This window comes from Schistocerca serialis, chromosome 9 (assembly GCF_023864345.2).
Source record: "Schistocerca serialis cubense isolate TAMUIC-IGC-003099 chromosome 9, iqSchSeri2.2, whole genome shotgun sequence".
Lineage (NCBI taxonomy): Eukaryota > Metazoa > Arthropoda > Insecta > Orthoptera > Acrididae > Schistocerca > Schistocerca serialis.
The window spans coordinates 38,885,070-38,911,465 of NC_064646.1; the positions used below are offsets into that span (position 1 = coordinate 38,885,070).

Genomic DNA, 26,396 nt, shown 5'->3' on the forward strand with positions numbered 1-26,396 from the left:
TCATCCCCATTTTCAAGAAGGGACGTCGAACAGATGTGCAGAACTATAGACCTATATCTGTAACGTCGATCAGTTGTAGAATTTTGGAACACTTTTCTGGAGACTAGAAATCTTCTCTGTAGGAATCAGCATGGGTTTCGAAATAGACGATCGTGTGAAACACAGCTTGCGCTATTCGTCCATGAACTCAGAGGTTTCCCAGGTAGATGCAGTGTTTCTTGACTTCCGCAAGGCTTTCGATACAGTTCCCCACAGTCGTTTAGTGAACAAAGTAAGAGCATATGGACTATCAGACCAATTGTGTGATTGGATTGAGGAGTTCCTAGATAACAGAACGCAGCATGTCATTCTCAATGGAGAGAAGTCTTCCGAAGTAAGAGTGATTTCAGGTGTGCCGCAGGGGAGTGTCATAGGACCGTTGCTATTCACACTATACATAAATGACCTTGTGGATGACGTCGGAGGTTCACTGAGGCATTTTGCAGATGATGCTGTGGTGTATCGAGAGGTTGTAACAATGGAAAATTGTACTGAAGTGCAGGAGGATCTGCAGCGAATTGACGCATCGTGCAGAGACTGGCAATTGAATCTCAATGTAGACAAGTGTAATGTGCTGCGAATACATAGAAAGATAGATCCCTTATCATTTAGCTACAATATAGCAGGTCAGCAACTGGAAGCAGTTAATTCCATAAATTATCTGGGAGACCGCATTATGAGTGATTTCAAATGGAATGGTTCAAATGGTTCAAATGGCTCTCAGCACTATGGGACTTAACTTCGGAAGTCATCAGTCCCCTAGAACTTAGAACTACTTAAACCTACCTAACCTAAGGACATCACACACACCCATGCCCGAGGCAGCATTCGAACCTGCGACCGTAGCGGTCGCACGGATCCAGACTGAAGCGTCTAGAACCGCTCGGCCACATCGTAAAATGGAATGCTCATATGAAGTTGATCGTTGGTAAAGCAGATGCCAGACTGAGATTCATTGGAAGAATCCTAAGGAAATGCAATCCGAAAACGAAGTAGGTTACAGTACGCTTGTTCGCCCACTGCTTGAATACTGCTCAACAGTGTGGGATCCGTACCAGATAGGGTTGATAGAAGAGATAGAGAAGAACTAACAGAGAGCAGCACGCTTCATTACAGGATCACTTAGTAATCGCGAAAACGTTACGGAGATGATAGATAAAGTCCAGTGGAAGACTCTGCAGGAGAGACGCTCAGTAGCTCGGTACGGGCTTTTGTTGAAGTTTCGAGAACATACCTTCACCGAAGAGTCAAGCAGTATATTGCTCGCTCCTACGCATATCTCGCGAGGAGACCACGAGGATAAAATCAGAGAGATTAGAGCCCACACAGAGGCATACCGACAATCCTTCTTTCCGCGAACAAAACGAGACTGGAATAGAAGCGAGAACCGATAGAGGTACTCAAGGTACCCTCTGCCACACACTGTCAGGTGGCTTCAGGAGTATGGATGTAGATGTAGGTAGCTGTAGAATGATGCCCCAAATTGTCAGCTAGATATGTTTGTGGTACTGATGTAGTCACACTATGTGAGTGGTCTGATGCAGACATACGTCCAATGAATGTGGGAGCACGTCACCAGTTAACCGACTTTGGCTGTAGGATGATAACTGGTGCAAGACGCATTGATCGTAGCACATGGGAGATTCCACAGCAATTCGGGTTTCTGAGGTCGACAATGTCTAGGGTTGTGGGTCTGCAGTATCTTAGAAACAACGTTTCCACAAGCATAAAACGTTGCACAGCACCACGACAAGTGTTCGATGAACGGACGTCAGTCTCCTCCACAGACCCACAGTGGGTCATTGGTGATCTACTGAGAGTGAGTGTCAGGAGCCCATGTCTACCAGCAATGTACGCCGGCAGATGCACTGTATACGGCTCAGCAGCCAACGACCGAGCCTTGTCCCTTTGTTGATGACTCGACATATAGATCAGCGACTGGCCTGAGTCCCCAAACACTGTCAGTAGACATTGTGTAGCACAGTGTGGTGAATCCCAGTTTTAGTTGCACCAAGCTGATGGGAGTGTGAGTGAGTGACATTCTCTTTTCTTCCTCCTGAATGTGCTGTCGATGAAGGTGACTGGCAGTAAATGTTAAGTACTGCGGATTTGATAGCAAGTAGGTGTTAATCAAAATCCATTTTAGACCGAGGAAATAATAGTAGACGATGCACTATAAAATGGAATACAGCATATTTTTACGACAAATTGGCAGATCTGAGACTACTGGAATGGAGGAGTGGCAGCTTCTCATGTCGATACGTTTGCCAATGTGCTGGAACTTAACAGTGATTCCATGTATGTCCGTACTACATTATATGTATTCAAGCTGCTTGTTCAATTTTTCTAGGAACGTATAGATTTTACTCGACAGTTCTTATCCACAAGAAAGCCATCGTCCATATTTTTTCGAAGATTCAGGTGTAAGAAATTCATGATCAGATTTGTCCTCATAGATAGCTGACAACTGTAGGAATCCATCGCCAGTCAATCTGCTTGACGGTATAACTGTTATTCTGTTTTCGTAGACATAGGACCACCACATCAATACAACCACTTCGTGGGATAACAGAGTAAAGACTACAGATACCACTTACTATTAGTAGGAATGTTATGCTGCTCCATTTTTTTTTAGTTACCTAGCATACTACATGGATGGATATAGAAAGTGTTACACCATGAAGCGACTCGCCAGTATTTATCAAATTTTGTGCAGATGTTCATGGCGTAAAGGAAATTAACTGATTAAACTCTGATTCCATTTGGAACTGATCTCCATCATCAGCATCACTCTACACTCCAGTATCCGTTATGACGAGTAAGTAAGCTGCCTCCAAATTCACTCTGAAGAATTTTTAAGACCGACTGAAACAAATGTTGTGTCAGTTCATTTATTGCAGCCTAGAGGCCGGTGTGAAGTATACATCTTTCTTTCGCATTCCACGCATGCCCTATGAGTGAGAAGTCAGGGGACCAGATATGGTAGCTAAGAATCCATACACTCCTCAGGGCGCTTATGGCGTGAATTGCAGTATGGGGTCTTGCATTATCCTGATTCCAAGAGTTGGAGACGTGTGGAGGGGCCTCGAGAGTCACTGCCTCCTGTGACCTTCTACCAGGTCGTTATCGATCTGACTGTCAGAAACAGAAACGAGAGCATCAGAGGATGACCCTCAATGTCTCAATTCACTTTGCGTTCACACTATGTAAGTCTCTGTTTTCTGTGGTATGGTGTCAATGGTAAACGATACGAGGCAACTCGAGGTGTAAACTCAGCTTTCAGCAAAGTGTTTGCGATGGTTTGTGGTGACACTCTCCCTACAACATCTGCCCAGATTTCAGCCTTGTTTGTCCAGCTGTTCGTCAGACGCAGCCAAACAACCTACTATCTCTTTGTGGTACAGTCGTTCTGGCCTTCTGGAAGGACTTGCGCCTACCCTTGTGCCAACACTGGTATCCTGAGTCCATCTCTTCACCCACTTGTTATGCAGTCATTGCATTACATCAGCTATCTGTACAATCTGATGGCGTGATGCTCCCATATCTCTCATGCAAGTGACTCGACCTTTCTCAAAGTCCGAAAGACGCCAATATGCTGCATGTGCAAGATCTCTTGGCATGCCATTTGTTGCGATGTTGTGACATGACGTCTTGCACCTGAACATTGGTGATTAGTTTTGGTCACACGCTGCAACTGGAAAGCGCCTTTTGCTTTGTGAGAGCCGGGTGAGTCCACTTCTGACGGATGTCTGGTGGACGCAACAACATACAGAGGTGGTGTGGCTGGGCAGAGCGACGAGACTAGGGGCCCACACATTCACTTGTCGGATTTGAACACTCCAGGCATTAGTTTCTCCCGAAGTGGTATGAATAGGTTAGATTTATGTTGCTGACATTTGTGCACATGCAGTGCAAACTATTATAGGTACAGAAAAGCGTAATACGTCATGTTAAAGAGGAATTGAAGTCGAGCCTGTTGATACACAGATATACTACGGAGATACTGTATGTAGGAAGATATAGAGCCAAGCATATTTGTTCAACTGAAATCCAGTAAATAATTAATAAGTTTTATGGTTTTTATTACACAAAAGAGATCGAGCTGTCAGTTTGTAGCACTCACCGAACTACATTGATTGAGCTATTCGCATGTTCCATGATATAATTGATTAACCTGTAAGAGACATTTGATTGAGCTCTTGGTTAAAAACAGTATATCTTTTTATCCAAGACAGCTACACTAATAGCAAGGCAGTATATGTTGGCAGATGTGACTATACAGCACCTGCAGCTCGAATGGCCAAGAATTCAGCACACAAGTGGTGTTCTGGCTTGCATTCCGTAGTTCTGTCAGTTGGGGTACACTTCTCCCACCACTACTCCACACTCTCTGAGAACAAGGAGGGGGAGGAGGGGGAAACTGCAGGAGCGCTGTGTTTAGACGGCAATGCGGTCACACTGTGTATCTTCATTTCATATTTCTCGACAACACAGATCAAAGGCTAAACAAATTTTCAGTATATTCAATTATTTTTGGTACACTGAAGAGATGATATAATTTTTATCTGATACAAACTCGGAACATATGGACAGGTGGAGACAGCTCTTTCAAACGGGAACTACACTGCAGATAAATCAGTTGCATCTGTACATGTACAGTGGCACTATAAGTGATACGGCAAACATTCTTGAAAAAAGGTCATAAACAGATGTAAGATTGGCGGTGTATTCAAAACGTTAAGAAAACTGTCCTTGTAATTCTTTCAAGGCCAAAATGAATTCTTCAAACCTTGTGTTTTTCTATAACGCCAGGGTGCTTAGGAGCTGGGCAGTGTTTCGTGTGTGTCAGAATTGGTCCCTGCACAAAGGGTTTTTCTTTTTAAATGTGTCACCATCACCTTGCGTTGTTTTAATGTGGGCAATGTGCAGTCAAGTCCACTTAAAACACGAGATGTGCGATTCATTCCGCGTGTTCTTATTGTCGCTCTCCATTTTGCTTCGTAAATTCAACAATAGGCATTTCCAACTCGAAAAATCGTCCCAGGCAGGGCCCTCGACTTAACCAACGTACTTTTCAGTGATCAATAAAGTCTCCAAAGTCTTCGTTCAGTTCCGTCAGAAACTGTTGCAACTGACAAGTGGAATAATGTGTGTATCTTGAGAAAATTTTCTTTTTGTGCCACCAATTTCGTCAAGCGTTCCATGCCTGCAAATTTAGCACAAAGTGCTTTTTGGCGTACAGAACAGTCGATGTCGTCTGTCAGTCACTGTCATTTTTCTCACTTTCATATTCAATTGATTTTTTAAACTTTTTCTGCATGGTGTTGTAATGTTGTTCCATAGCAAATTTGCGAAACCCATCGATTGTGTGACTTATCTATTATGCCGTATTGATAATTCTCACCCTTCACTTCTGTCATTCCCATTCAGTTTAAAGGCTTGTGATGTTTCTTTTTGTGCAAACAACCAGTGGATCTGTGAACTTCCTGTATTCCGCAAACGAATAACGTAGTGTAAACAGCACTCACACCCCGATTCTGCCAACCGGAAAATGCCGCGCTGTACTTCCGAAAAGCACCGAACAAAGCCGAGACAGGCCGAGCTGTGGCGTGCATATTGTGCTCGCGGCATCCCATCGGAAGTCAATTTCTTCCCAAACTCACTGTAGAGTTGCAGGTGTAACTTGCTCAGGCGTAAATTCTTGCTCGTGAGTTCAGGTGGAGAAGCCGGCACAGGAGATACAAACACGATATCCTTGATAAAACCCCATAAAAAAGCGAATGCTGTCTGGTCTGGGGAACGTGCGGGCCACGCAATCGGCGCATCAGGGCCAATCCATTGACCTGGAAAGCGGTCACTGAGAAAATCCCGGACGTCAGCCAGGTAGTAACACGAAGTAAACATTTCGTTCTTGGTCATCCTCATCGATCTGTGCTATCAAAAATTGTTGTAACATATCCAGGTACGTCGTCAGATGTGCTTGGACGACCTGATGATGTCCCATGTCTTATCGAGCACCCTGTTTCTACAAAACATGTATACCACTCATAAATTGTAGGCCTACTACGAGGATCTGTAGTGTACTTGGTACGGAAATTACGCTGAACTGTTGTCGCCGACTTCGATTCTTCAAACCAAAACACACAGCTAACACGCTGAGGTCCAGCGAAGGCAGCCATCTTTAACGCAACTGTCGCTACCGCTCCTTACGGCGCGATTCGGTACTAGCGAACTACGCTAGACGAAAACTTGATGTGTTGCCCCGAAAGTTGACACTACAATCACCTCTGTAGGCACTATGAATTAATCTATTTGAATTTTCAAAGTTGTAAAGTCCTTTTTGAAGTACCCTGCCTTTTTGATTGGTGTTCTTAATTAATTGTTCATGAAGTTGTGTAGTTTTGCCCGAAATTGGAAACTGGGTAGATCTATGTTAATTCTGATCGCAGCCGTTGAAGGATCAGTGCCATACGTGTCTGTACTGTGATCAGTGGAGGTACATAGATCATGAACTAGTTTGATTACTCCTGCTAAAATTTGCAATTGTTTAAAATTAGTTTGTGTGGAAACTCCATGTAGAATAAAAAACATGATATCAGTTTCGTTTGGATTTTTGCGTGCATATAATGGCACATTCACGTTTTTAATTGCGTTCGTACATTTGTGGCATAGAGGCTTGAATTTTTTTATGGGGGGGGGGGGGGGGAAGGGGTGCGACATGAGCTTAAAAAGGCGGTTGCCATCTTACTCTTTCGGACTGTTTGGGACGTATTGGTAGATGCACAACGTAAGCTAGTATGAGTGGTGATCAGGGATCCGGCCACACACATTTCAGTGATAGAAATTTTTGTATGGTGGGTCATGAAACTTTCAAGTATTTCGGGAGGGGGGGGGGGGCGACTTAGTGATATTCTGTAGTGATCGGGGCTCTTATTTCTGCCAGTTGATCAGCAGAATTTCTTTTTTTCTAGTGAAGGCGATTTGGGCTTTTAGTTATTTTACACTGAGTCTGTCTTTCAAATGGGAACTACACTGCAGATCAGTCAGTTCCTTGTGCACATGTACAGTGGCACTTTCAACTGAAAGGACAAACGTTCTCTAAAACAAGTCATTAACAGTTGTAAGATGAGTCTGATTTTTACCTCAGTTTGCCAGTGCGGACTTTGATTGTTTTCGTAAATGATCGGCACTTAAGGTTATTACATTGTGTGTCGATTAGACTACCATTTATTTGTGTTAGTGTGGAGTCTGACTTCGATTAATTTTCGGTATCAATACTACCAAGTTATTTTATTTATGCACCTAGTTTGTTAACCAGTGTATCGAGGGCTCTAGTTAAACTTCAGTTCATTAAATCACGTAGCTTATAGCTAGCCTACGAAATTTTGTGTAATATTAACAACAATAAACTTTATTTGTTAAACTTAGCCACCTATAGTTGGGGTATATTAGTTATATTTCCTGCACCTACGATCAGCCGAATGTTATTTTAAACATGATCAGTACATCAGAGACAATTTTATTATTTATATTTTTTTTAAGCGAAAGTAACAGGAGACACATAATCATCCCCTAAGATGAAAAAAGTATTATGAGCTGAGTTCTCCAATTGTGACAGTCTCCACCTGAAAAGTTTCAGTGACATTATACACGACAATTCATCACCTGTTGGAATGGTATTTTTTTTATTAACAATAAACTCACATAAGGATTAAAGTTAAATCAGTACGTCCAGCAGCCACTGAAATACAGCTACATAGAGCATGTGTAAAATGCGGTGGCTGGTAGATGCACAGTTGGCAGAGCGTACATGGGGAGCGCCGAAGTGGTGGGGGTTACGGCCAGGCGCTGTAGGGGAAATGCAGAGTGCTGGAGGGGAAGTGCCCCTGTAAACTGAAGCTCACATTTTTTGTAAATATTAAGTGGAGCCCCTCCACACCCACACTTGCTTGGTGATCATTCGAAAAGATCTGTCACCTGTGCCCTGGTTAGTATCCAAAAGGAATTCCGATGAAAATGCAGCAATTTATTGGCTTGTTAACCATGTGTAGCTTTCATAGAAACGTCACAAGTGGTGAATTTTGAGTAAAACCTACACATTTCTCTTGTTACTATGTTGAAATTTGCTTATTTTGCCAAAAAAGTTTACAAAATGCCACGTCACTAACATGGAACAGTGGTTCATTAAGTTTATTATATGACGAACTGAGAAAAACTAGGATCAGTTGCCCATGGAAAAGCGCATCCTCCTCTGTACAAAATAAAATAATGTCTTCAATAACGTTGTTCTCAAACCCATAGCATTTCTCGTTTTACCAGCTATCAATGTCCCTTAAAAATTACATTCTTTTATTAAAAAAGTCTGTAGTTAGTGGAATAACACGGTATATAATGTTTTTCATAATAAACATATGGAAAATGACTCTCCTCTTTGTGTGCTATCATTTGGTAAAATCTCTTTTCGATATTTCAAATTGTTTATGAAATATGAGGAATGTTGTGAATATTTCACTCTGGTTTTATCGCTGGCACAGTGGGATCACAAAATTAATGAGTGTGCTACATCACACCAATTTTCTCGAGATTATTGACACATTGAAACCTCCATCCAAGTCTAAAGAAAAATTCGATATGTTAGCTAAATTTCATACACGGCAATATATTATGTAATATGCACCAAACGCAGAATCGCAGCGACCCCTATTTTTCGTTGCAAACTTTTTCGAATTTCTTGCAGTGTCTCACTTCCATGTAAATATCACAATAACTATGACCATCAATGAAATGATCACATCATCATCAACCTGACATGTAAAGCTATAAGTAACGCAAGAATGAAATTTTTTTGCTGAATAGTTTCATAAAATCGTTTGAGAGAGACTGCAGGGCATGCGCCTCGATTCTCTCGTGGCTGACCGGTGGAGAGGTGGCAAACACTTGTCTGCCTCCCCTTCCGAACAAACGAATGAGCTCGCCCAGCACTTTCGAACAAAAATTGGTCGATGAGCCACCGTATCTTGCGTGGACTCTGGTATGTGGTCAAGGTGCACGTCATGTTAACAGTTCCAGAGTAAGTTGTTTAGTTTACAGAATATTGCCAAATGCCAAAACCATTTGCTAATTCACACCTCGATGTTTTTAGGTTCTGCCAACTTGTTCGACTTTTCCTTGAGGAGTCCCGTGATTGGACTGTTTTTCCTATTCCAATATGGAATAAACGCCTGTGACATTCTGCTCAAAGAAGAAAGTGTACAGCAGCTTTACAAGTCCGAAGAGAAATTTGACGCAGTCATCGTCGAGAGCTTCTTCCAAGACTGCTTCCTGGCGTTTGCGCACAAGTTCAAAGGGCACCTGATCCACGTGGCCCCGTACGAGGGGACCCACTGGATCGGTGACACGGTGGGAAACCCTAACCCATTTGCCTACGTCCCCGATCCGTTCCTCAGGTACACCGACCACATGGACTTTAGTGAGAGGCTCTACAATTCTTTGTTCGGGACTTTCCAGAGGATAATACGGCAGGTTTACTTCCTACCACGGCTGGACGCCATAGTTCAGAAACACTTCAATGACGCGACGATTCCGAGCGTGGCCACCATCGAGAGGGAAGCGGCACTGCTCTTGGTCCACACGCACTTCACCGTAGGCCATCCGAGGCCCGCTGTGCCAAACCGGATAGCCGTCGGTGGAATGCACATATTCCCGCCGAAGAAACTTCCACAGGTAAGTAGTCCACCTGTCTGATTTTACAAGAGGGTGTTTAGATTCGTCTATACAGACGCGATAACAAGTATAAGCGTAAATTCTTAATTTGTGTGGCCATATTGTCCGTAGCTGCTTTACGATTCCTGAGGGTATTTTCGTTCTGTTGTTGCAACTACAAGACACGTTTCGCTTTATTGTGGTAAAGCATCATCAGTGGTTGTGATTTCCACTTAGTTTCTCGCCTACCTCGAGAAATGTCGTCTGGTAGGACAGCTTTGCAGTTTTTCTTCGTTAGACACTGTTACTTGTGGACTAATTTTTAGTTTCCCTGCAGAACTTCCCATTTCTCATGTTTTACACAGCACAGCACACAAAAAAACAATGGTGTGCGAAAAAGTGTGCTGTGTAAAACGTGAGAAATACATAGTTCTGCAGAGAAAATAAAAATTAGACTATAAGTATGTGTTTCTAACGAAGAAAAACTGGAAATACGTACTAACAGACGGCATTCGCCGATGTAGGCGAGAAACCAAGCGGAAATAACTCCCAGCGTTGCGCGTCTGGGAGGAAAAAAAAAAAAAAAAAAACGGCAGAACGAAAGTAATCGTAAATTATCTGAGTCACTCTGCAGTACGAATAAAGTGCTTGGCGGATAGAATGAAGGATGGGTAAAAAAGAAAGCTTGCCTGGAAAGTTATAATAACTCCGACAACTAAAAAGTTGCCCTAGCTAACTAGCACAAAAACTAGCAGAATTTTTCGGGAAATGCTTTTACGTCGATGCAGCGCTCTGTACCGCTTACCTTTTGCTGTTACAAAATCGCGAAAATTCTTCTCGGGCCAGTTTTGTTTTGGTCACCCTGTGTAAGTTACACTAGACGCCATATGTGCGACAGAATAAAAACTGAACTTGTGAAAGTAAGTTACAAATCATTATTGCAGACCAAATAAGTTACATTGAATGCTGCACTAACTTTCAAGCGAACGAAGTCACAAAATCTCTGCAAACAACGGTCCAAGTGTTGTACTACTCGTTCAGTTACTCTGTGATAGAAATCGCTCCTTGGTCACGGACTTCCCACAGCATGACAAAACGTGCGATTGCCGCAAATCTCATCCTGGATTACGTGGACAATGTCGCCTGTGCTCGATGTCCACGGCCTTCCTTTGCGATGAGCCGCCTGTGCTGCCTTGATGAAATAGTTGAAACCATTTCACTACAGCTCGACGCTACACTGCATTTGGTCCGTATGTCGCCAGAAATTGAAACATAACAACTCATTCGTTCTGTGATTCCAAGAACTAATTTAACTTACCTTCTACATGGCACTACAGCCAATTCAGATTGCTTAATAAACTGTTACATCATTAGGTAGGGCCAATGTAGGTAAGTTCACCTTTTGGACACCATAATATAATTTTCAATATCGTCATGTCAAAGTATTCACCAATGTTACATCCATCCATTTTTAGAAACACGTGTAATCAATTCGTCTAATTACAATTAGAACCGTTCAGTTACGAATAATCGGGCAATGAAAGAGACACGAAAATACTTTTTTATAATGTTTAAAACCAGTAACAGCTCTGTTTAACGTACTGTCAGCTTACCGTGCAATTGCTAATCATAATAACTCTTAATTACATAGTAATTACTGAAACTCATAAAATGAAAATTGGCGATGTAAACAAAGAGATTATTTGGACTACTATAATACTCGTATTTATTGGAAATCTATTCACACCAAAAAATAATGTACGTATATTTCAAATGAGAAACATATTAAGAAGAAGTGGAATAGAATAATTTCTGTGTGATTAACAAATATGTATTTAGCGTTGTTTATTCAAAGCATTTCGACAATTTTTATTTAAAAACAGAAGAATTGTGGTAAAGCTATCACAGTTTATGCACTTCATTTGTAAATATGAGATGAAGTTCTTTTTAATAATTTCCGATAACTTTTATAATTGTAATTGCCGAGTTTTCTCAATGTATAGATTGTTAAAGATATACAGAGAGTGTAAGAGCGGGGAGTAGAGACGGCCAGTACGATGCAAAATTTTGACGAGGTCTCTGTGATGTAATAAACAGTACATCTGAAACAACGACTGTCTGTATTCGATTAATGACAACCATGCAGTTCTTCGGCCCGTTTTCACTTAACAAACTTTCAGGATACAGCATCTGCAGCAAAATCTCAAGATCAAGATAAGCTGACGACATTAATTATTATTCTAGAGTTACTGATCTACACACACTAAATTACACGAACTTTATTTGCAGCTACCATTGACGGTGCGAAAAGACGATTAACTTTCAGATTTTTTTCTTTTTTTGTGGAGGGGCGAGGGACAGCATTCTTTTATCTCCATTGTAGCAGTTAATCCGTAAATGTCACGTTCAATCTCCGCTCACACTTCAACTTGGCGGTTTATCTCCACTTCCCCATTTCACTCGCACACAACAGCGGAACTGCGTGTGCTGAGAACTCGGACAATATGCAGTCACTTGTGACAATGCGCCACTCTTGTTGAACAGCGGCCTTAGCATGGGAAGACGATGTGTAACTTACTTTCTGATGTCTCCTGAGAATATCGCTTGAACATAGACAAGCACAATAGGACCATACATGATCCCAGGGTAAATAAACTGTTGGTTATGGTGAGTCAGGGACATTCTCAGATTGTCGCTGGACGAGAGTAAGGCAGTGCTTAGCATTAGCAGTAGTACAAAATTGTTAAGGCTTTCGTGGCCACTTGTTGACAAACTGCCTACTGGCTTCTGTCTCGGGTTCTTCGGCCGACGTTCATCTAACGATTTTTCTGACGTTTCGCCAGTACGAGTGGCCGGCATTGTCAAAGCTTCACCCTCCATTGCCGGTGCTGAAGTGGAGCCGAGCTCGCGGCCGCAGACTGTATGTACCTGGCGCGCCAACGTCCGAGGGCTTCTCCGCGGTCATTTCCGGTGCAGTTCTCCTCTTGCTACCTGTGACGGTCGTTCGCTGCAGTACGGCAAGCCAGGATCCGTTTACCTTAAGGCTTTCCTCTTTCTTGTTGAAACTGTTCTCGTGTTTTTGTATTTCTACAGCTTCTCTGAACAAGCGCGTGTGATAGTGCTTCTCTACAGCCAGAACTTCCGTGTCGGCGAATTTTATTACATGGTCGGTCTCACTCAGTGCGTGCTCTGCCACGGCCGATTTCTCCACCTGCCGCAGCCTAGAGTGTCGCTTATGCTCTTTGATCCTGGTGTTAGCTGACCGTCCAGTCATTGCGACATAAACTTTTCCGGATGTGGATGGTATACGGTATATTCCCGACATTGCAAGTGGGTCTCTTTTCTCCTTCGCCGATCTAAGACACTCTGTGATCTTCCTTGTGCTGGTCACAAGGGACGGCGAAAACCTGGGACACAGCGTGTATCGAAAACCGACACACACGATACCTGCACAAACTGTCAAACCACCACCCGAGCCAGAAAAGAGGCATGATTAGTACGCTCGTAACGAGAGCAGGACGAATATCTGAGCCGCAACACCTGGAAACTGTCCTGAGGAGCAATGGGTACTCCACAAATTATATTAGAAGGGTAACAGAGCCAAACACTCGGCGAAGTAAGGAACGAGAAAAAGAAATGTCGGGTACGGCCTTTCTGCAATACATTCCCAGAGTGACGGACAGAATCGGCCGTATATTGCGCAAACACGGCGTAAAGACGATTTTCAAACCGACAAGGAAGATCAAAGAGTGTCTTAGATCGGCAAAGGAGAAAAGAGACCCACTTGAAATGTCGGGAATATACCGTATACCATGCACATGAGGAAAAGTTTATGTCGGAATGACTGGACGATCAATCAACAGCAGGATCAAAGAGCATAAGCGACATTGCAGGTTGGGGCAGGTGGAGAAATCGGCCGTGGCAGAGCACGCACTGAATGAGACCGATCACGTAATAAAATTCGCCGACACGGAAGTTCTGGCTGTAGAGAAGCACTATCACACGCGCTTGTTCAGAGAAGCTGTAGAAATACAAAAACACGCGAACAGTTTCAACAAGAAAGAGGAAAGCCTTAAGGTAAACAGATCCTGGCTTCCCGTACTGCAGCGAACGACCGTCGCAGGTAGCAAGAGGAGAATCGCACCGGAAATGACCGCGGAGAAGCCCTCGGACGTTGGCGCGCCAGGTACATATAGTCTGCGGCCGCGAGCTCGGCTTCAGTTCACCACCGGCAATGGAGGGTGAAGCTTTGAAAATGCCAGCCACTCGTGCCGGCGAAACATCAGAAAAGTCATTAGATGAACGTCGGCCGAAGAACCCGAGACAGAAGCCGATAGGCAGTTTGTCATTGGCAGTAGTGTTCGGAGTGGCAGTCCTCCTGAAGTGTGGAAGAATTCGACGTTAACTGTCAGATCGAAGAGAGAAATTCTTGCTGGACCGGATTATAGCATTAACGGTAACTTCGCGTCTGTCAAATTGTTTAAATACCTTGCTGCACAGTGATTTGAAATGGAAATAACCTTGACTGAGGTTAGAAAAGTCATAGGGTAGTATCTCTTAATACCATGTAGGACCTCCTTTTGGCGCGCGTAGTGCAGCAACTTGACGCCGTATGGACTCAACAAGTCGTTGGAATTCCCCTGACCCTGCACAAATATTGAGCCGGACTATCTCTAAAGCTGTCCATAATTTCGTAAGTGTTGCCAGTGCAGGTTTTTATGAACAAACTTACCTCTCGATAATGTCCCATAAATGTTAGATGGGATTCACGTCGGGCTATCTGCATGCTCACATCATTCGCTCGAACTGGCCAGAATGTTCTTAAAACCAATCACGAACAACTGAGGTGCGGTCACGTGGCTCATCATCATCCATCCATACTTTCCATCTTTGTTCGGGAATATGACGTCCACGTGTTGCTGGAAATCGTCTCCATGTAACCGAACATAAACATTTCCAGTCAGTTATCGGTTCAGTTGGACCAGAACACCCTGCCCATTCCATATAAACACAGCCCACACCATCATGGAGCCACCACGAGCTTGCACGATATCTTGTTGACAACTTGGGTCCATGGCTTTGTGGGGTCTGAAACCTGTCAGCTCTTACCAACTGAAATCGTGACTCACCTGACCAGGCCACAGTTTTCCAGTAGTCTAGGGCCCAGCTGCTACGGCCACAAGCCCGGTTGATATGGACATATACAGATGGCGGCACACAAGACATAACTACGTGCAGTAAAGGCTGAGGTGAGAATAGTGGTGTATTGCTGTAAAGAGTCTGCACCAGAAGAAATACAGCCTTGGCATCTGAGTCAAACATATTTGTTCGGATGCAGACTCTTTACAGCAATACATCACACCATTCTCACCTCAGCCTTCACTGCACGTAATTACCCCACCAGCGTAGTTAAAAAGCAGATTTCCCGGGCCATCACATGCAATCCTGGTACTGTTGACCCGTCCACAAAACAGCTTCGGAGCACACCATTGGTGACTCAGTAATATCCTCGTCTGGAATGTGTTAATCAGCTACTTCGACAGGACCGTGATTCGTTCCCTGAAATGAGATCCATTCTGTCTGAAATTTTGCGCACCACACCTAGAATACCTTTCCATCACCCTTCCAATCTTCGCAATATTCTTGTCAGACCCTATGCTCCTTCTGCACCCATCTCGCTACCCTATGGCTCCTACCCCTGTGACCGTCCCCGCCTCAAGACTTGCCCTATGCACGCTCCTACCACCACCTATAATAGCCCTGGCAAAACATATACTATCAAAGGGGGAGCCACCTGCGAAACAACACGTCATATACTATCTATTATGTAAACACTGTTCAGTCCTCTACATCAGCATGACTACCACCAAATTATCAATTAGGATGAATGGGCATACACAGAGGGTATATACTGACAACTCGCAATATCCTGTTGCAGAGCATGCTCTACAACATGACATTCGTGACCTTGGCACCTGTTTCACCACACACGTCATCTGGATTCTTCCTGATGTGTCGACAGAAGTGCCGACACAGTGTGGTTTGAGGCGACCGAAATGCACGCTATAAGCTCACGCAGGCTAGAGAGGTCTGAAACAGGATACGTAATGAATGCTATAAAGAAAAGTACATAGCTGCTGGAATACTTAACTTTAATCCATCATTGTTGTACAACGCTCTTGACGATACAAGTGAGACTCTGTAGATACATGCTAATTGCGCCTTGCTAGGTCGTAGCCATGGACTTAGCTGAAGGCTGTTCTAACTATCTGCTCGGCCAAGGAGCGAGGCTTCGTCAGTGTAGTCGCTAGCAAAGTCGTCCGTACAACTGGGCGAGTGCTCGTCCGTCTCTCGAGACCTGCTGTGTGGTGGCGCTCGGTCTGCGATCACTGACAGTGGCGACACGCGGGTCCGACATGTACTAATGGACCGCGGCCGATTTAAAGCTACCACCTAACAAGTGTGGTGTCTGGCGGTGACACCACATTCCTCCCCCGCAAATCGGCGAACGGTCGTGTTATAAGGCTTCCGCCCGCCGTGGGGAGGACCCCATGTTGACGTATGCGATGAGGTGGGGAGCCTAACAACAGGCGAGGCTGTGCCACCCGCACCCTGCCATTCGGTCTGAGGGGAGCTAGGAAACGCCTGAAAACCTAGTCCAGGGTGCACGTCAACATGTGGTGTATGCGCCCGTAAAGAGACAGGAGGGGCCGAAGGGTCGACCTCCATTTGGTCGGGGCACCCGACGCGCGAAGACGCCATGTGGTCTGGAGCGGGCAAGAGTTCCATTTCGGAGGACAGCTGGTCACGGGAAGCGATCGGCGGCGCGTGACCCAGAGAGGCGCCCGGCGGCTGCAGCGAAGCGTCCACTGCGGGTGGCGCCGGCGGGAGGACCGGCGGCGGCAGCGAAGAATGCGCCCTGCGAGCCAACGCCGTGAACCGCGATAGTTGCGATAGAATACAACGTCGCCCGGAGCAAAAGCAGGAGTCTGCCGCTGCGCAGGAACCTGATGCGGCGGATGCAGCAAAGACATCAAGGTTCGATGAGGACGACCGAGGAGCAACTCAGCCGGCGAGCGACCATCGCGGGGCTGAGAGCAATACGAAGACAAAAAGAGCAATAACGCGTCCTCCCGCGAATGCGACTCTTTCAACTTCAACATCTGTGACTTGAAAGTCCGGAGCAGTCGTTCAGCGGCACCGTTTGAGTGAGGCGAAAACGGCGCGGATGTCAGATGTTGAATACCATTGGCGTTGCAGAATGACTGAAATTCTGCGGACATGAATTGTGGGCCATTGTCGGAAACAATAGTCTGTGGAAGACCTTCAATGCAAAAGATAGCATACAACGCTTGGATGGTGGCAGATGACGTCGTGGAAGACATCCGGACAACAAAAGGAAAATTACTGAAAGAATCGACAACAACCAACCATCGAGCATTCCAGAACGGACCAGCAAAATCGATGTGCAAGCGTTGCCAAGGGGAAGTGGCTTTTGGCCATGCAAAGAATTTCCGCGGTGGTGCGGATTGTTGTTCGGCACACGCCATGCAAGAAGAGCACATATTCGTAATCACAGCATCGATTCCGAACCAAGTACAGTGCTGACGAGCAAGTTGTTTCGTTCGCACTATACCCCAATGTCCTTGGTGGAGAAGCCGTAAGACAGAGGACTGTAACGAACGTGGGACCACGACTCTGGACTGATCATTATCAGAACGCAACAACAAAACACAACGTCGAACAAAAAGTCTCTCTTTGTGAGCAAAAAATCTGCGAACCAACGGATCCTCGATCCGTGACTTTGACAAGGGCCATTGCGTAGCAACAAAACGCAAAACGGTAGCAAGGACAGGGTCAGCAGCTGTGGCTGCAGCTACTCGACGCAAATCAATAGGAAACGATTCGACCACGTCATCGGTTTCCGAATCAATGAACATGCAAGCAAGTTCGGAGGAATCGAATGCTCTATCCTCAGCAACTTCCCCCATGAACCATGGACCTTGCCGTTGGTGGGGAGGCTTGCGTGCCTCAGCGATACAGATGGCCGTACCGTAGGTGCAACCACAACGGAGGGGTATCTGTTGAGAGGCCAGACAAACATGTGGTTCCTGAAGAGGGGCAGCAGCCTTTTCAGCAGTTGCAGGGGCAACAGTCTGGATGATTGACTGATCTGGCCTTGTAACATTAACCAAAACGGCCTTGCTGTGCTGGTACTGCGAATGGCTGAAAGCAAGGGGAAACTACAGCCGTAATTTTTCCCAAGGACATGCAGCTTTACTGTATGATTAAATGATGATGGCGTCCTCTTGGGTGAAATATTCCGGAGGTAAAATAGTCCCCCATTCGGATCTCCGGGCGGGGACTACTCAAGAGGACGTCGTTATCAGGAGAAAGAAAACTGGCATTCTATGGATCGGAGCGTGGAATGTCAGATCCCTTAATCGGGCAGGTAGGTTAGAAAATTTAAAAAGGGAAATGGATAGGTTAAAGTTAGATATAGTGGGAATTAGTGAAGTTCGGTGGCAGGAGGAACAAGACTTTTGGTCAGGTGATTACAGGATTATAAATACAAAATCAAATAGGGGTAATGCAGGAGTAGGTTTAATAATGAATAAAAAAATGGGAGTGCGGGTTAGCTACTACAAACAGCATAGTGAACGCATTATTGTGGCCAAGATAGACACAAAGCCCATGCCTACTACAGTAGTACAAGTTTATATGCCAACTAGCTCTGCAGATGATGAAGAAATTGATGAAATGTATGACGAGATAAAAGAAATTATTCAGGTAGTGAAGGGAGACGAAAATTTAATAGTCATGGGTGACTGGAATTCGTCAGTAGGAAAAGGGAGAGAAGGAAACATAGTAGGTGAATATGGATTAGGGGGAAGAAATGAAAGAGGAAGCCGCCTTGTAGAATTTTGCACAGAGCATAACTTAATCATAGCTAACACTTGGTTCAAGAATCATAAAAGAAGGTTGTATACCTGGAAGAACCCTGGAGATACTAAAAGGTATCAGATAGATTATATAATGGTACGACAGATTTAGGAACCAGGTTTTAAATTGTAAGACATTTCCAGGGGCAGATGTGGATTCTGACCACAATCTATTGGTTACGAACTGCAGATTGAAACTGAAGAAACTGCAAAAAGGTGGGAATTTAAGGAGATGGGACCTGGATAAACTGAAAGAACCAGAGGTTGTAGAGAGTTTCAGGGAGAGCATAATGGAACAATTGACAGGAATGGGTGAAAGAAATACAGTAGGAGAAGAATGGGTAGCTCTGAGGGATGAAGTAGTGAAGGCAGCAGAGGATCAAGTAGGTAAAAAGACGAGGGCTAATAGAAATCCTTGGGTAACAGAAGAGATATTGAATTTAATTGATGAAAGGAGAAAATATAAAAATGCAGTAAATGAAGCAGGCAAAAAGGAATACAAACGTCTCAAAAATGAGATCGACAGGAAGTGCAAAATGGCTAAGCAGGGATGGCTAGAGGACAAATGTAAGGATGTAGAGGCTTGTCTCTCTAGGGGTAAGATAGATACTGGCTACAGGAAAATTAAAGAGACCTTTGGAGAGAAGAGAACCACTTGTATGAATATCAAGAGCTCAGATGGCAACCCAGTTCTAAGCAAAGAAGGGAAGGCAGAAAGGTGGAAGGAGTATATAGAGGGTATATACAAGGGCGATGTACTTGAGGACAATATTATGGAAATGGAAGAGGATGTAGATGAAGATGAAATGGGAGATATGATACTGCGTGAAGAGTTTGACAGAGCACTGAAAGACCTGAGTCGAAACAAGGCCCCTGGGAGTAGACAACATTCCATTAGAACTACTGATGGCCTTGGGAGAGCCAGTCATGATAAAACTCTACCATCTGGTGAGCAAGATGTATGAGACAGACGAAATACCCACAGACTTCAAGAAGAATGTAATAATTCAAATCCCAAAGAAAGCAGGTGTTGACAGATGTGAAAATTACCGAACTATCAGTTTAATAAGTCACAGCTGCAAAATACTAACGCGAATTCTTTACAGACGAATGGAAAAAGTGGTAGAAGCGTACCTCGGGGAAGATCAGTTTGGATTCCGTAGAAATGTTGGAACACGTGAGGCAATACTAACCTTACGACTAATCTTAGAAGAAAGATTAAGAAAAGGCAAACCTACGTTTTTAGCATTTGTAGACTTAGAGAAAGCTTTTGACAACGTTAACTGGAATACTCTCTTCCAAATTCTGAAGGTGGCAGGGGTAAAATACAAGGAGCGAAAGGCTATTTACAATTTGTGCAGAAATCAGATGGCAGTTATAAGAGTCGAGGGGTATGAAAGGGAAGCAGTGGTTGGGAAGGGAGTGAGACAGGGTTGTAGCCTCTCCCCGATGTTATTCAATCTGTATATTGAGCAAGCAGTAAAGGAAACGAAAGAAAAATTCGGAGTAGGTATTAAAATTCATGGAGAAGAAGTAAAAACTTTGAGGTTCGCCGATGACATTGTAATTCTGTCAGAGACAGCATAGGACTTGGAAGAGCAGTTGAACGGAATGGACAGTGTCTTGAAAGGAGGATATAAGATGAACATCAACAAAAGCAAAACGAGGATAATGGAATGTAGTCAAATTAAATCGGGTGATGCTGAGGGGATTAGATTAGGAAATGAGACACTTAAAGTAGTAAAGGAGGTTTGCTATTTAGGGAGTAAAATAACTGATAATGGTCGAAGTAGAGAGGATATAATATGTAGACTGGCAATGGCAAGGAAAGCGTTTCTGAAGAAGAGAAATTTGTTAACATCGAGTATAGATTTAAGTGTCAGGAAGTCGTTTCTGAAAGTATTTGTATGGAGTGTAGCCATGTATGGAAGTGAAACATGGACGATAACCAGTTTGGACAAGAAGAGAATAGAAGCTTTCGAAATGTGGTGCTACAGAGGAATGCTGAAGATAAGGTGGGTAGATCACGTAACTAATGAGGAGGCATTGAATAGGATTGGGGAGAAGAGAAGTTTGCGGCACAACTTGACTAGAAGAAGGGATCAGTTGGTAGGACATGTTTTGAGGCATCAAGGGATCACAAATTTAGCATTGGAGGGCAGCGTGGAGGGTAAAAATCGTAGAGGGAGACCAAGAGATCAATACACTAAGCAAATTCAAAGGACGTAGGTTGCAGTAGGTACTGGGAAATGAAGAAGCTTGCACAGGATAGAGTAGCATGGAGAGCAGCATCAAACCAGTCTCAGGACTGAAGACCACAACAACAACAACATCCTCAGCAACAGGCAAACGGGACAACGCATCAGCGTTTCCGTGCTTAGCAGTGGACCGATACAAGATATCGTAGCGGTACTGCGAGAGGAAAATAGACCAGCGAATGAATTTCTGCGCTGTACGTGGAGGTACAGGCTTGTTCGGATGAAAAAGCGATGTCAAAGGTTTGTGGTCTGTGATGACGGTAAAGTGACGACCATACAAGAAATCATGAAACTTTGTAACACCAAAGACGAGAGCCAAAGCTTCTTTCTCTATCTGTGAATAATTTCTTTGCGCAGATGAGAGAAATTTTGACGCAAAGGCAATAGGGCGATCATGCGATCCATCTTTGTGCGCAAGCACAGCACCGATCCCGAAATCCGATGCATCTACCAGCAACAAAAGGGGTTTCTGGGGATCGAATGGCGTAAGGCACGTATTAGAAAGCAACGCCGATTTCAACTGGCGAAAGGCGCGTTCGCATTCCGTCGTCCAGACGAACGGAACACCTTTACGGCGTAAGCGATGAAGCGGAGCTGAAATGGAAGAGGCATGCCGGAGAAAGTTAGTATAATAGTTAATTTGTCCCAACACACTCTGTAGCTGCTTCAAATTCTGCGGCGAAGGCAAGTCTTGTATGGCACGGAGGTGCTCTGGACTCGGATGTATGCCTTGGGCATTTATGACATGTCCCAGATATGGTAAGTCACGAGCAAAAAACACACATTTGTCCTTCCACAAGCGAAGACCATTTTGTCACAATACCTGAAATAATGTTCGGAGATTTGCTAAATATTCTTCTGCTGTCTTTCTGGAGATCACAATATCGTCCAGATAGTTCGCAGCAGTAGGGACCGATGCACAAACAGTTTGTAAATATTGCTGGAACAATGCAGGGGCGGATGCACACCCGAATGGCAGTCTTTTGAATCGGTACAAACCAAGATGCGTGCTAACCACCAAGACGCGCTGGGATTCTTCTTCCACTGGTATTTGCAAGTACGCATCGGCTAGGTCCAACTTTGAAAAATATTTACCCGGGCACAGTTTGTCAAAAAGATCTTCCGGGCGGGGTAAAGGATAAGTTGCAATCACTAATTGTGGATTCACTGTTGCCTTGAAGTCCACACAAAGTCTCAATTTTCCGGAAGGTTTTGGCAAAATTACTAATGGTGAGGCCCAGAGAGAAGCCTGCACACGTTCAATTACACCTTGTGATTCTAAATCGTGTAATGTGCTTGCGACCTCATCTCGCAATGCGTGGGGAACATTGCGCGCTCTGAAAAATTTTGGTTGCGCGTTTACTTTCAGTCCCAAATGTGCTTCATAGTTCGTAGCGCAACCAAGGCCCAGTGCAAAAATGTCTGCAAATTCTTCACATAGACGAGAAACACTGGCTGAAGGCACAGTCTCGTTCACTGATAGGACCTGATTGACTATAGACATGTTAAACAACTGAAATAAATCTAAACCAAACAAGTTCACTGCAGTAGAAGAACGAAGTACGTAAAATGACACAAGTTTTGTTTGTCCCTTGTATGTGGCAATATGGCTGCACTGTCCTAACACAGGGATATTCTGACCTGAATAACTATGTAACTGAACATTTGTGGCACGCAAGGGAGGTGTGCCCAGTTGTTTGTACGTGTCTTTATTGATCAATGAAACTGCAGCTCCGGTATCGAGCTGGAATGGTATGACCTTGCCATTAAAGTCCAAATCTACAAAAAGTTTACTGTCCTGCTGACAAGAGCGACTGTCTCGTGCAATTTGAACAGACACTGGTACAGAATCACTTGCTAATTGACGTGATTTCCGGCGACGTCGACGCACACGTTTTGTTGGACGAACACAGTCACTGTTAGAGAAACTGGCACTGGGCGGAGTGGAATTAACTACATGAATGTCCATGGGTGAAGGTCCACGAGCCTGAGTGTCCTTGGTTCGATTCCGGCGCGAAGCAAAGGGCCTGGAATGGTCGTGATGGTCCGATCTGAGCTTTTTCTGGCAAACACTTTGAACATGTCCTTTCTTATTACAGTAAAAACAAATAGCTTGGTGTGACGGGCAATTGTCACGCGAATGTCTAGTTGCACACCACGGGCATGATTTTAGAACTGCATTTGCTCGCTTATGCGGCACACTTGGTGGAGAGCGTGGCGGCAGCTGCGCGGACGGGCGCGAGGGCTGTTTATCGTTCCGTGCAGCACGCCCGGCGGGCCGGTTAATGTGACACACGGCTGGCGAAGGTGCAAAAGATTCCTGAGCAAAGTCAAGTGTGTCTTGCCTATCCAATATGTCTATCACTTGAAGGGACGGATTCACTAGTTTCAAAATCTGTTCCCGTATACGAACATCAGAAACGTTCTGTGCAATTGCATCACGCACCATTGTATCTGAATAAGGGAGTCCACATTCACACTCAAAAGCACAATCCCTAGTAAGGCCTTGCAATGTTGCAACCCACTCCCTATTAGTCTGACCGGCCGTACGTTTTGTACGAAAGAACGTATACCTTTTTGCAACTACATTAACTGATTCCTTGAAATATGCATCTAATGCCGACAAAATTTCTTTGTAGGACAGAGTTGCTACATCGCGTCGGGGAAACAATTTCACTATCACACGGTAGGTGTGCACGCCGACACAAGACAATAAGTGAGGCTGCCGCTCATTACCTTGAATTCTGTAGGCGGCGAGATGGAATCCAAATTGGCGTGACCACTCCGTCCAGCTTTCCATTGCCGGGTCAAATGGCCAGAACGGGGGTGCAACAGCATGTTGTGGCTGCGGTAGCGGTGGAGCGGCGGCCGCCTCATCGTGTTGCATTGCACGTTGACCCTGGATGAGCTGTCCAAGGGCATCCAATAACGCCTGCGTCTGCTGATTCTGCAAGCGATAAAATTCGGACAGTACATCTGGCGAAGCCATGACACAAGTAAATGCAAGCAAGTAGAAAGAACAAGACCCTTTTTTGACTCGTCGCCAATATGATGTGTCGACAGAAGTGCCGACACAGTGTGGTTTGAGGAGACCGAAATGCACGCTATAAGCTCACGCAGGCTAGAGAGGTCTGAAACAGGATACGTAATGAATGCTATAAAGAAAAGTACGTAGCTGCTGGAATACTTAACTTTAATCCATCATTGTTGTACATCGCTCTTGACGATACAAGTGAGACTCTGTAGATACATGCTAATTGCGCCTTGCTAGGTCGTAGCCATGGACTTAGCTGAAGGCTGTTCTAACTATCTGCTCGGCCAAGGAGCGAGGCTTCGTCAGTGTAGTCGCTAGCAAAGTCGTCCGTACAACTGGACGAGTGCTCGTCCGTCTCTCGAGACCTGCCGTGTGGTGGCGCTCGGTCTGCGATCACTGACAGTGGCGACACGCGGGTCCGACATGTACTAATGGACCGCGGCCGATTTAAAGCTACCACCTAGCAAGTGTGGTGTCTGGCGGTGACACCACACTTCCCCCAGACACCAGTTTCTCAGAATTCCGCGGGTGGGAACTAGCACTACAATATGTCCTTGGTTCTCGTCACCCACCTGGCCTTAATTTACGTTAATTTATTCCATCTCAGCTTTACTTCACTGTAACTATTCTTTGCTTCACTCCATTTTAGTTTTCTACATCTTTCATTGTATTTCCCGTCTATTTTTCACTGCCCCCGTCCCATGTCTGTTACGTATAATGCACTTAATTTCTCACCCTCTGTCTTGCATATTACCCTGTCTTCCACATTTAAGCTCTCAGGTTTTCAAATCTCGTCCAATGCAGTCCCCAACGATCAGTCTTTCCTTCTTATCCCGTACGGTAAGTCTCCCCTATTTGCGATTCTGGGTGACTTTCCTGAAATGTACCCCTTTTACTAGACCTCTCCAGTCAATTTCCTTTACCCTTCTTCCTTCCCTTCAACCCTTCATCCTGAAGAAGGAGCCACTGGCTCCGAAAGCTTGCCAATCACGACAGTCTTTTATGTGTGTGTTCAGCTGCTGCTTGGTCAGTAGATACTTTATCTATCCAGATAAATAATTTTAGCATATTTGTTTTGTAATTCTTAGTTGTTTCCTTGTTTTATAAATGATTGTAGAAGAAAGCTAAGCACTGTACCACCAACATATATTCAAAATGTAATTAAATTGTTTTTAAGGATTTGCAGAAATATTTAGATGAAGCAAAAGAAGGAGTAATATACTTCAGCTTAGGTTCCAATCTCAACAGCACTGATATGCCAAGTGAGAAAAGAGCAGCCTTTATAACAGTGTTTTCAAGACTGAAGCAACGTGTGCTTTGGAAGTGGGAAGCTGACAGTCTTCCTAACCAGCCACCAAATGTGATGGTTAGAAAGTGGTTACCACAATCAGACATTCTTGGTAAGTTCACATCATTTAGAAACGGCCTGTTGTTAGTTTAAGTAACACTTCTTGTTCCATATTTATTTTAAGAAAGGTATACAGATACGAATTTCTTGCTATATCTTTTCTGCTGTTGGATCAAAAGCCTTCCTGTATATCTGATTTATGAACAAGAAGGATGGTATTATGGTTGACAGATATGGAAAATGATGTCTCCTAGGCAAGCAAGATTGTTATCAATTGTTGTAAGGACAAGGCTTGGGAGCTACATTTATGAATTGTGGAAGAAGAGAGGGATGTACACTGGATATGTCACTTACATGCTTCACTCATTCTCAAAATAATTGATAAAAGTTCACTTATGGTGTCACATGTTTTTCTTTTGTGTACTGCTGGTGATAACAGTGCACATGACGAATGACAAAAAATGATCACAACAAATCATGACTCAGATGTGGATAGCCAATCAAATTGTTAGTTGATAATTTCTCAAGCTGCTTCTGCTTCTGCTTCTACGGCCTCAATGGATGACTTCTGCCATTGTTTTCTCATCATCTACTTCAATAGGTTTTCTTTCCAAATTGCCCAGCACCTTTTCATTCATTCTGATCTTTTTCTTCATTCATCGTCTTTAAATATCCTTTTGATTGTTTGTCATTTGTCAGTTTTTGGTTTAAATCTCGATTTTGTTTTTCAATTTATTTTAATTTTCTGTTTTGGTTTGCACATTGCACATTATTAATATTAGCTCTTTCCCACTTGTTGCTTCATGTTCATGTTTTCTTGATTTTCTGAGTACTTGTGGCCTCATAATGTGATCATAAAAAGAGATTCCTTCTTTCTGCATAGTATCTGTAATGGGCTCGAGTTTGCTGCACACTCCATTTGGCACTATCCACCATTGTCCATCTTCTTGATATTTCTTATTTATGCATGTTCTAGCTATTCTTCTCTCTACTCGTAGGATTTTGTCGATTCTGTTTTTCTGGGTCACTTCTAAGAGAGTTTCACTTCCGTATGTCACCTCTGCTTGAACCAC

At 44.2% G+C, this 26,396-nt stretch overlaps 1 protein-coding gene across 1 annotated transcript in view; it reads left to right on the forward strand.

The window, feature by feature from the left end:
* The window catches only part of LOC126418872 (UDP-glycosyltransferase UGT5-like), a 109,125-nt gene that overhangs the window by 59,813 nt on the left and 22,916 nt on the right, over positions 1-26,396 (forward strand). Inside the window, exons 3-4 of the mRNA XM_050085871.1 lie at positions 9,182-9,762; positions 25,153-25,375. Of these exons, the coding sequence (XP_049941828.1) occupies positions 9,182-9,762; positions 25,153-25,375 (804 nt within the window). The remainder of the gene's footprint in view (positions 1-9,181; positions 9,763-25,152; positions 25,376-26,396) is intronic.